Raw genomic sequence first — 11536 nt, forward strand, 5'->3', positions numbered from 1 at the left:
GAAATGCAGAGTTCAAAACAAGAGTGCCGAACTGTGGGAAAGACTGCTGGCCTAGATATGGTGGGTAAGCAAGATGCAGGAGCGGTTACTAGGAAATCTGCTGTGGACAAAAGACGTGCAAGTGTGCAAGAGGAGACATTAGAAAAAGTAGGGAAAGCAGAACATACTAATCTCCTTACACAACAGTTTATGGAATTTAGGAAAGAGATGGTTCAGTCAATGAAAAGTTTTACTCAACAAGTGCATATAGATATGGATAAATCTAACCAATTGTTGACAGAACAAGTGCATAGGAATATGGAAAATTCCAACAAGTTGTTGACAGAACAATTTGAAAAATTAGGCAAAAAGGTCAATAATTTAGAAACTAAAAAGTTGACAAACTGGGGTGGGGTACTAGTGAGGAGTTAGGGCACTTGAAGGAGGAACAAAAAGCAGAAGGTGATTTTGGTAGGAATTTATGCCCCCAATGAGAAAAAAGCAGTGGTTTGAATTTGCAGATCAGAAGATGATGTTAATGGGAGATTTAAATGGAGTTTCATCATTAGAAAAAGACAGATCAGCCAGGAAAAAAGAGACGAAAGAAGGCAGAGTACCAAAGACTTTTTTTGATTTGGCTCAAATTTTGAACTTGATTGATATATGCAGAACAAGACATTTGTTTGACAAAGAGTTCACTTATTATAGCCATGTTCATGATAGCAATTCAAGAACAGACTCTATGGATTTCCAAAGAGTTGGAACCTCGAGTTAAAAAAATTGAAATTAACCCCAGGAATTTTTCAGATCATAATTCCTTGAAAATGGAAATACAAAAAGAAAGACATATTTCGTTTAGATGGAGATTGAATGAAGACTTCTTGATGATCAAAATTTTATGGAAAAAGTTAAAAAGGCCTTGAATGATTATTTTGAAATAAACATTCAAGGACACACAAAATTGCAGATGGTCTGGGATGCATGTAAGGTGGTAATGAGGGAGTTGTTTATACAACAAAATTCATTTTAAAAGAAACTGAAAGAAAACTGAAAGAACTTAAAAGAAACTGAAAGAAAAAAAGACAGTCCCAGTAATGGTGAAAGATGATTGCCTCAAAAGATGGTAGAAGGAAATCTCCAAGTTTATTGGGGGGGGGGGGGCAAAAGGCCAAGGATTAAACATAAAATACTTACAGACACAAAAGAAAGAGGCAGTTTTGCCCTCCCAGACCTTAAATTGTATTATGAGGCTGCATGTTTGGTATGGATCAGGGACTGGATAAAACTGGAAAAGTAAGAAGCATTGGACTTAGAAGGCCATGATAAGAGATTTGGATGGCATGCATACTTATGGTATGGGAAAGGAAAAGTACATAAAGGATTCTACAATCATATAATTAGGAAATCATTAATGAGGGTCTGGGAGATATATAAAGACTTAATAGAACAAAAGTCACCTTGGTGGCTCTCACCAATTAAAGCTTTGCTGCTCAAGCCACTTGGCAAAAAAGGAAAGTGGCTTACATACAGTGATTTATTAAAAGATCAAGAAGGAAAATGGAAACTAAAAGAGTATGAGGAAATAAGCATCATTTTCAGAGTTGGTTACATTACAGGCAATTACATGTGATGTACAAAGAAGACAACAAGAAAGGATTTAGTTACACCACTTCTAGATTTCAAAAGGAAGTCATGGAAGGGAAAGTGAAGTTGCTGAAGGGTGCATATAGTATTCTGTTAGAATGGGAACAAAAGATGAGGAGGTGAAATTGGTCATGATGAAATGGGCCCAAGATATAGGACATAATATACAATTTGAAGATTGGGAAAAACTGTGGAAAATAGATTTAAAATTTACAGACTGTTCTCTTTTGAAAGAAAACTACCGTATATGAGTATGATGTATAGATGGTATATAACACCAGTGCAGATAGCAAAAATGTACAAAACCGGGTCAAACATATGTTGGAAATGTAAAGAAAAGGAAGGAACCTTTTCTCATATGTGGTGGGAATGTAGAGAAATTAAAGAAAATTGGGAAATGATATACAATGAATTGAAGGAAATGTTTAAAATGACATTTGTAAAAAAACCAGAAGCATTTTTGTTAGGGATTGTAGGACAAGACCTGCCAAGGAAAATAAAGAATTTATTCATGTATGCTACAACAGCAGCAAGAGTCCTGATAGTACAAGGATGGGAGAATGAGAAAACCCCGACAAAGGAACAGTGGCAAGAGAAATTGATGAACTATGCAGAATTGGCTAAACTGACATACAAATTGCGAGATAAGCACAACTGTGACTTTAAAGAAGAATGGGAACTTTTTACAAAGTATTTAAAAAGACAACAAAATGAATTGGACTCCTTGGCAGGTTTTGAATAAACATACACAAATTTATTGCTTGATAACATGGTCAATAGATAATATAAGGACTGGCATAATTTTATAATATGCAGAGAATAGCTTGTGTTGAGAAATCAGAGAGAGGAGCTGAGGGAAGTCTTGGGGGGCGAGGGAGGGTTTGATGGGGAGTGGGGGGAAAGGGGGAAAATAATGAATATGATATGTTTTGATATACAGTGGTGCCTCGCAAGACAAAATTAATCCGTTCCGCGAGTCTCTTCGTCTAGCGGTTTTTTCGAAGCAAGCCCATTGACGGCTTAGCGGATTAGCGCTATTAGCAGCTTTTAGCAGCTTATCGGCTTAGCGGATAAGCAGATAAGCGGCTTAGCGGCTTAGAAAAAGGGGGGGGAAGGGAAAAAACCCCGCAGGAACTCGCAAGACATTTTCGTCTTGCGAAGCAAGCCCATAGGAAATTTGTTTTGCGAAGCACCTCCAAAACGGAAAACCCTTTCGTCTAGCGGGTTTTCCGTCTTGCGAGGCATTCGTCTTGTGGGGCACCACTGTATTGTTATGTTGAAATTGTTAATAAAAAACTTTTTTAAAAAATAGAAATTTAATTTTAAAAATAAAATGTTTTAAAATGTTCAAAAAGAAAATGGTCTTATATTGAAGCAGAGTTTCACTCATTGCCAACAATCCAGTGAGGAGCTTTTGCATTCACCACAATCACTTTTCACACCATCTTTGCAATGGCAGTGAATATGGTAGCTTTGGAAAACTGTATTTTCCTGTTGACTATTTATTCTCAGTATACGTAAGATAAATAGCTAGCTGAGAGTAAGCCAGTCCGCCACTAAAATCTGCGACACAGTCATTGCATATTTCCTTTTCCAACCCCATCCATTTTCTTTCTGTGTCATGTTTTTCAAGACTGAGGAACTATCTTGTTTTTTTAAATTTTTCTTATTGATCTGACAGCTGCTCTAGGAGGCATTTTTGGCGGGTGTGTTGAAAGCTATACGAAACATAGCGACAAAAATAAGCGTTTTTATTGTTTTTTGTCATGCATATTTGTGTTTTTTTATTGTACACCGCCCCGTGATCCTCGGATGAAGGGCGGCACTGAAATCTAATAAACACACAAGCAAACAAATAAACCCCAGTTCGGAAAATCCTATCTAGTCTGATCCTATGTGCATTTACTGGGAACCAAAGTGCGCTTGTCGAAGAGCCTTTAATCCTAAAGCGCGGGATTCCAGCTGTGAAATTCGAAGACCTCCATGGATGGAGACGCTCTAGCGGTTTCCCCCTGGATCTTTCTTTTTTACCTCTCTAGACGCACGGGCGCTCTAGGCTCCCGAGCTTGTCTCTCCAGGAAATGAAGTGAGTGTTCCATGCAACCACGTGCGGAATCAGCTGCCCGTGGAACCAGCTGCTGCATCAAACCAAGTAAGAGGACGCAGGAGGGAGCCTGGGGAGAATCGGGCAGCCTGGCGTCTGCCTGATTTGATTTGCAGAGCTCCGGTTCTGTTCCTGTAGATCTGCTGCTGTAGCCTCAGCGGCTTTAGCGGGGAGTAAGTTCTCGCCCTATTTATTTATATATAGGGTGATATAAAAGAAGTCAGAAAGGAAACTGGTCATTTTGGGGGTTTGAGGACTTTCTCCTCTTATTTATTTATATAGCCGCAAGATTACCCAAGATGGATTTATCCTAACTGTAACTCCTTATAAGTTTGCTACAATGGCTTCTTGGAGGAATCCATTTTCAGTTTGCATGATGTACAGTGGTACCTCGGGTTACATATGCTTCAGGTTACATACGCTTCAGGTTACAGACTCTGCTAACCCAGAAATAGTGCTTCAGGTTAAGAACTTTGCTTCAGGATGAGAACAGAAATCGTGCTCCGGCGGCGCGGCGGCAGCAGGAGGCCCCATTAGCTAAAGTGGTGCTTCAGGTTAAGAACAGTTTCAGGTTGAGAACGGACCTCCGGAACCAGTTAAGTACTTAACCCGAGGTACCAATGTATGTGATACAGTGAACGATTGTCCAGATAAATGGAGGAGTTAATGGATGGAAGGGACTATATTTAGCTGGGCAGTCACCCAAGAGATACGAGGTAGCTCCCAAAGCCTTCCTTTCCTAAAGCATTGACATGTGTTTTCACTTGGACTAGCTGATGTTTTCATGACCACGTGTGTGTTTTTCTCCCTTCAGAGTTTCCACTTACTTTGGTCATTATGATACAAGGCAGCTCCTGCTTTGAATCAGAACTCGATTTCTGTCCCGAGTGCGGTACTGTCCTGCCTTTGCCAGGGATCCAGGACAAGGTGACATGCCCCTGCTGCTCTTACTCCATTGATGTGCGAGGTAAGACATGCCCCTGTTGCTCTTACTCCATTGTTGTGCAGACATGTTAGAAATTCCTGAAGGCTGGTGAGGACATCCAAGAGTATAATTGTGGGCTGCATCTCTGCACTCACCCAACTTCAGACGTGGAGCTGCTATGTAAATACCTATAACACTTTTAGGAATCTCTCATTAAAAGAGGAATAGCAATTATGAACCTCTCTTGAAAAGTTTTGGGGGAGGGGTCACCAGTTTTTCTTCCACAAAATTTTGAGTATTTTGAAGTGCCTGCAACAGATTTTGCCTGGACCCAAAAAGAATGGGGACGCTTTCTGTGCTCTCAGACTGGTGAAAGTGTAGAATGGCCTTGTAGATAAACCCACAACAGTTGCTATCTTGCTATTTTAGGGTTGTTCTTTTTACTTCTCTGCTAAGAGGCTGATAGGCTGCATTTCTGTGCTGACTGTGGATGAAGGATTGCCTTCTCCCTTCACCACTAGCAGTCTAGCATGGAAACCAAATGTGTATGAATTGCTGCACCCCTCCTTCATCAGCCTGTTGTCTTGAGAAGATGAACCCACTCCTTAAGCAGCCAGCATAAGAATGCAGCAGGCTAACACAGGAGCTGCTGCCTGTATGGAAGTCCCTACATGTGCCTGTTTGGATTTCCTTGACACCTGTGGCTGCCAGGTGAGATATTAAATGGAAGGCTGTTGTAAAGAGTATTAGGAGGGGGTTTTAAGCTTGCATTTTTGAATTCTGTTCTCTGTTCCTCATACGTTTCTTCTCTACACAGTTTTTGAGATGCGAATTGTGCATACATCCGTCACATTCAACAGTGCAGAGTCCACCTCTTTGAAGACGGAGGATGAAGGAAGTGCGGTCAAGGGACCATTGGTAAGTGGATGGGGAAATGAAAGTAGGTGTTATACTGGAATGATTCAGTTGCCTGTAGCAAAGGCCTCCCAATATCTTTGTTCCTTTAACTCAAACGAGGTAGCTCAAAAGTGGTGGGGTGGTATGCAAGTTGTTGTCAGGGCAGTGTTGCTGTTCCATGCCTGCAGGTACACTTGTTTACAGTGGACTATATAAAAGAGTACAGAATTTATAATTTGACCCTGCCAACATTAAACTTTTAGATGCACACTTTTAAAATATGAATTGCGGAGTGTGTGCACAATTTTCTCAATGAATTTTGGATTTTCACTGTGGAACCTAAACAACAGCAACATACCTTGAATCCTGCCCATGAAATCTGGCTGACATGGTCAGGAAGAAAATGTTTTTTATTAAATTTTCACATTTTATAGACACACACACAAAAAAAAAAACACAAAGACAAAACATGTATAATTTCATATCCTTACTTTCTTAACCCCACTCCCTGACCTCCCCCCATCCCCCCTTCATACATCCCAATTCCAGTAATTAACTCAACAAGTTCTTATCTCTCATCCTTTACATATTGTTGTTATTTTTAAAATTGATTCTTGTTACTTGGCCAAATTTTACTTATCCAATTCTCTTATAAATATTAAATCCTTTTCTAAGGTTGACCCAAGTTCCCTTCCATAAATTTCCCCCTTTTTATATTAAATATAGGTCATAATCACCAAATACAAAAGTCGTAAAAAATTTTAAATTCTGTTCTCCCCTCCCTCCCCACCCCGGTTTCCATCCCTTCCCAGATAAATGTCCACAAAAGCAGTTCTTAACCTGGATTCCTCACATCTGAGGCCTTCAAATCCCTGTCAGTCTCTCTCTGCCGGTTTTGTTGGTAGCCCTTTTTGTTGGTCCTCAGGTCTCGAAGGAGCTCTGGCACCACCACATCAAATTTTTTTCCGTCCAAAATACTTAAAAACAGCTGCTGCAAAAGATCAACTGATCTCAGGAAGAAAATGTTGGGGGCACAATTGTAATTCCCAGATTTGCAATTTGGGTGCTGAGCTTGGAATTTTAGATGTCTTTATATTCTTTTTCCCAAGCGGGTTCTCTGAATGAAATTCCAAATGGGGAAACCCACTTCCCGGTCTGAATCTATCCTATGTTTCTCCTCTCAGATTGACAGGAAGTGTCCCCAGTGCGGGAACGAGGGCATGGCATACCATACGCGGCAGATGAGGTCTGCGGATGAAGGGCAGACGGTCTTCTACACCTGCGTTCGATGCAAGTAAGGATAGGCTACTAACAGCTTGTTCATGCCTCTCTTGGACACCCTGTTCGCTTTGTCCATGCTTTTCAAAATATGTTTGTTTCTCCCCTATTGGATTATTAGCACCATGAGCAACCCCATCCACCCCAACTGATTTGCCAAGAAACATGTGCTACAAACTTTTATTATGATTGCATCATCCAGCCTGGTTTTGAGACAAAGAACTTGGGTTGCTTGGTGAATAGTCTCCATTGGGACCTAGTTGATGCATCCCTGTTGGTTCTGCTGGGCTTTGCAGTAGGTTTAAACTCTTCTGAGCTGCCTACAAAGGCGAGGAAGTTGTATTTTCCTGTGTCAGAACATTGGTTCATTTAGTTCAGTGTTGCCTACACCAGGTGTAAGGAACCTCCCCTCCCCCCATCCATGGCCATTGACCATGCTTGCTAGGGCTGATGGGAGTTGTAGTTCAGCAATGTATGGAGCACCAAAGGTTACCCACGCATGGTCTACATTGACTGGTGGCAGCTATCCGGTGTTTCAGACAGGGTATTTGCAGCGCTACCTGGAGAAGTCAGGGATTGAACCTGGACCTTCTCTCTGAGCTATGGCCCTTCTAATTCAGCAGGTATCACTTTCCATTCAGCCCCAGCTGGTCTGCAGTGACTGGCATCAGCTCCCCAGTCTTTCCCAACACTACATAGAGGTGCAGTGGGTTGAACCTAAGACCTGATGCATGCAGAACGGTCACTCGTATCGCCATGCCACTGTCCTTCCCTAGGATGAATGCTGGAGATACCACTTTATGATGGTTCTCATGTTTCTAGGAGAGTAGTTCTCATAAGATGGTATTGAGGGAAGATCTGCAAAACTCCATGGCTGTTGCCTTTTGAGGGCCTGTGAGAATCCATCTCATCCCTGACTTTCCTCTGTACGGTATCTACATGGACACTACTGGGAGAGGTTGCTCAAGTGTTTTGGAGTGCAGTGCTACAAAACCCCATTCTCTTTGTCATCCAGTCACCATTCTCTGCGAGTTGCTTCCGTTGGCAAGTTCCATTGGGGAATGGCCTTACAAATACATATGTATTTGTTTTTCACTTCCAGGTTCCAGGAAAAGGAAGATTCTTGATCGGCTTTACCCAAATGTGTGGGGGACACTGTGTCTGAGGAACTTCACTTCCGAGGGTCATTTTTGTCTAGTTACTATGGCCTTGGAGTCCTTTTTGGGTTCCATGGAAACATTCTGTTACTTGAGATGGAGGATTTCGTGCATAGTGCCTGTAGCTCCCCTTGTAACTCTACGCAGAATAAAGCACTTTATGGTTTTCTTTGCATATGCATCATCTTGCTGGTTTGGTGGTCAATGAGGGAGAGTGGGCTAGGTCCTCATGTGGATTATTTCCTGCCTTCTGTACTTAACCTTTTCAGAATACTCTTGATATTTTGTTGGAAACCACCCAGATAGGTGGGGTATAAGAATTATTATTATTATTATTATTATTATTATTATTATTATTATTATTCCTCAAAATCAAAGTGGTGAAGAGCGGCTTTCCCTCATTGAAAGTTTTCTTCCTGGTTATCATGATTCCCATCAGCAGATTGTTACTGAAAGTGCTGAAGCAATGGGCTGCCTCTATCGTCTTTTCAGCAGATCCCCAGCCTTTGTCACACTTCATTGCGACCAAGGAAACAGAAGTCAAGGCAGGGTTCTGTAGATGGAAGTATCAGGCTACACAGCTAGAGGTGGGCTCTTGTCAAAATGGCTCCCGCTGAGTTTAGTGGGAGAACGTAATCTGGATCTAATTTGATATACTCGGTTAGTCTGAAGTTCTACTAAAAGTAGAGCTATTGAAATTAATGGATGTAGTCTAGCCTTGCTAATCACTTACAATGAGTCATAGAATCAGAGAATCGAAGAGTTGGAAGGGAACCTGAGCGTCATCTAGTCTAACCCCCTGCAATGCAGGAATCTCAACTAGATCATACATGACAGATGGCCATCCAACCTTTGCTTTAAAATCTCCCAAGGAAGGAGAGCCCACCAGCTCCCTAGGGAGTCTGTTGCACTGTCAACTGTCCACTGAATCTACTCTGAATAAAAATTAGTTGAATACTACCTATATATTTAGCCCCATACCAAAAGTGAACACCTTCGTCTTACATGATGCGATAGCAGTAATTTAACAAATGACGTGATACAATAGCAGGAGGTTTAACAAACTGAAGGACATTGTTCTCTTTCTACACTCTTCCCGATGGAAACATGCAGGCGGGGACAGATATACCCCTGCTTTAAGTCGTTTACATAGTGTCTTCTCTTGTATATTATTTACTACAAAGCTTGATATCTAAGCTCTTTAGCCATGAAACATTGGATTACTGAAACGATAGCTGAGCACTGAACCACTGCTCTGTCACAAGTGCACTAATTATTACTGCGTTTGCAATTGTTCAAGATAAAATCTAATTTGGGAAGAGAAGAAATGAGCACTGAACCACTGATGTGTGAACTCTTTATTTACTGTGTTTGCTATTGTTTAAGATAAAACCTATTTGTAATATATAGTTTGCAGAATATGGCAGTTTGATGTTTTCTACTTTGATAATGACAAGGTTCTTTGGTTCTTGTGTGCCTTGGAGAGCAATGGGCGGGGGTTGGCTGAGGCCAGCCACTTAACATCCCTATTGAGAGGTTTATTTGAAATATCTAAATTGTTGTAGAAATTAAGGTAGGAGTTACTAACAGGATGGATGAGAGAGGTGGGATATCTATTTGAATACCAAGTCAGCAATTTGCCCAGAGTTGCTTATTGTCTCACAGCTGTTGTTAAAATGAGAATGATTGTGCCCAGCTTCACTACTGAAAAGTAAATTATACCAGTCTTAAGCCTGAGCCATAAATGTAACACATATATTATAAACTAATAAATGAGTAAAAAGCACCTGACCTTTGAGGCAAAACTGAAAGCAGTCACCTAAAAAATTAAATTGTCCAGTAGCACCTTAGAAACCAACTAAGTTTGTTCTGGCTATAAGCTTTCATGTGCATGCACACTTCTTCAAAAGCTTATACCCAGAACATACTTAGTGGGTCTCTAAGGTGCTACTAGACAATTTTTAAATTTTAATTCGACTGCATCAGACCAACTTGGCTACCTACCTGAATCTACAGTCAGCTAAAGATATATTTGACTGATAATATTCTACACACTTGCAGCTGAGTTGCTATCTAATCTTAAATATATTTTTAAAATGGGCCTTTGTACCTTGCCATGAATCTTCCCACTCACCCTTCAAAACAATCTGAAAATGTCCCTTGTGTTTCAGTACCCTACACAAGTTTGGTAGCTTATATTCCCGCTGTGCAATTTTAGGAGACAATTCTGGAAGGAGCTGTGATTTGATGGTGTTTTGTGAGCAAAAGGTTCAAAGGTAAATCATCCCCAACATGTCTCATTTAGACCAAGAAAGACTCCTGCCAGTCATAGACAATACTTAGCTAGACAGCTAGACGGACCAACAGTTTGATTCCAAACAAAGCAGCTTCTTATGTTCCTAATACACAGCTGTAAGTTCCATTGTGCATAATGTGGCTTATTCCCTTAGAAGTGTGCTTAGACTTGCAGCCTTAGACTCCTCTGCTCACTCTCTTTCACAGCCCCTACCTTTCTTTCTTCGCCCCTGGCACTTCCAGATGTTATGAAGTACCCTAACTTCCCAATGCTACATTCCAAATGAAGAAGGTAGTTTTTCTAGGTTCCTCTCTACCCCCAAGGCTGAAAATTATTTGCATAACTTTTTTTTATAAAAACCACAATAATTTATTGTAGAATGATTTTCAACAAAAAATGTCCTTGAGGCAGCATCTGCAAAGTTTTAAATGAAAACATTTAAACAAATCCAATTAAAAAAATAGTCATGATATCTACAGGAGCTGTTGACACTATGACCATTTCAATGCAGAAACAAAGGAGACTTATTGTGCCGTGTGCTTTTATGGTCTAGTAAAGATTTTTGAATCCATGGATGCTTAAACCACGATAATCTTAGGGCTTGGTCATGTACACAGAATGCAAGATGGCAGGATCCCCAAGGCACCAGGTTGTTGGGAGCCATGGAGGAGCACAACATTTGGGGTGAAGTCAAACCACTGGAGAGTTACAGCGCCTGCTGCTGCGGCTGTAGAGACTGATAAGGGAGAGGCCTGTTTTGTTGCAGCTGGGGCAAATGAAGGCTGCAGACAGATGCACCATGTGCTGCTGGAGATGCATCATGGCGTTTCTTCTCTCTGTGCTCCTCCCAGTGGTCATTTCTCCTCTGGTTACAGATAGGTAGCCGTGTTGGTCTGCCATAGTCAAAACAAAATAAAAAAAATCCTTCCAGTAGCACCTTAAAGACCAACTAAGTTAGTTCTTGGTATGAGCTTTCGTGTGCATGCACACTTCTTCAGATACACAGAATCTGTGTATCTGAAGAAGTGTGCATGCACACGAAAGCTCATACCAAGAACTAACTTAGTTGGTCTTTAAGGTGCTACTGGAAGGATTTTTTTTATTTTATTTCTCCTCTGATCACTGCTACGGGTACACAACCTGCCTGTCTCCAGGTGCTGTGGTCCTTCACAAGCGGTTCCCACAGGCCAGGGTTCCTGCCACAACTGCAGACATATCTGTAGCGCAGAGTTGGTCTGCCGATGGTCCTGGTGCCT

At 41.2% G+C, this 11536-nt stretch overlaps 1 protein-coding gene across 3 annotated transcripts; it reads left to right on the forward strand.

The window, feature by feature from the left end:
* Positions 1-3679: 3679 nt before the first annotated feature.
* On the forward strand, positions 3680-8159 carry POLR1H (RNA polymerase I subunit H). Of its 3 annotated transcripts, none has more exons than XM_079964184.1 (5): positions 3680-3775; positions 4542-4694; positions 5470-5570; positions 6734-6843; positions 7930-8159. In XM_079964184.1, exons 1-5 carry the CDS (start codon positions 3721-3723, stop codon positions 7952-7954), a joined length of 444 nt encoding a protein of 147 aa, XP_079820310.1. In that variant the 5' UTR covers positions 3680-3720; the 3' UTR covers positions 7955-8159. The 3 variants fall into 3 exon arrangements, with proteins under 3 accessions (XP_079820310.1, XP_079820312.1, XP_079820311.1); XM_079964186.1 differs by having other exon boundaries at positions 3728-3861; XM_079964185.1 differs by having other exon boundaries at positions 3761-3900.
* Positions 8160-11536: the final 3377 nt, after the last annotated feature.

This window comes from Podarcis cretensis, assembly GCF_951804945.1.
Source record: "Podarcis cretensis genome assembly, chromosome: 2".
NCBI lineage: Eukaryota > Metazoa > Chordata > Lepidosauria > Squamata > Lacertidae > Podarcis > Podarcis cretensis.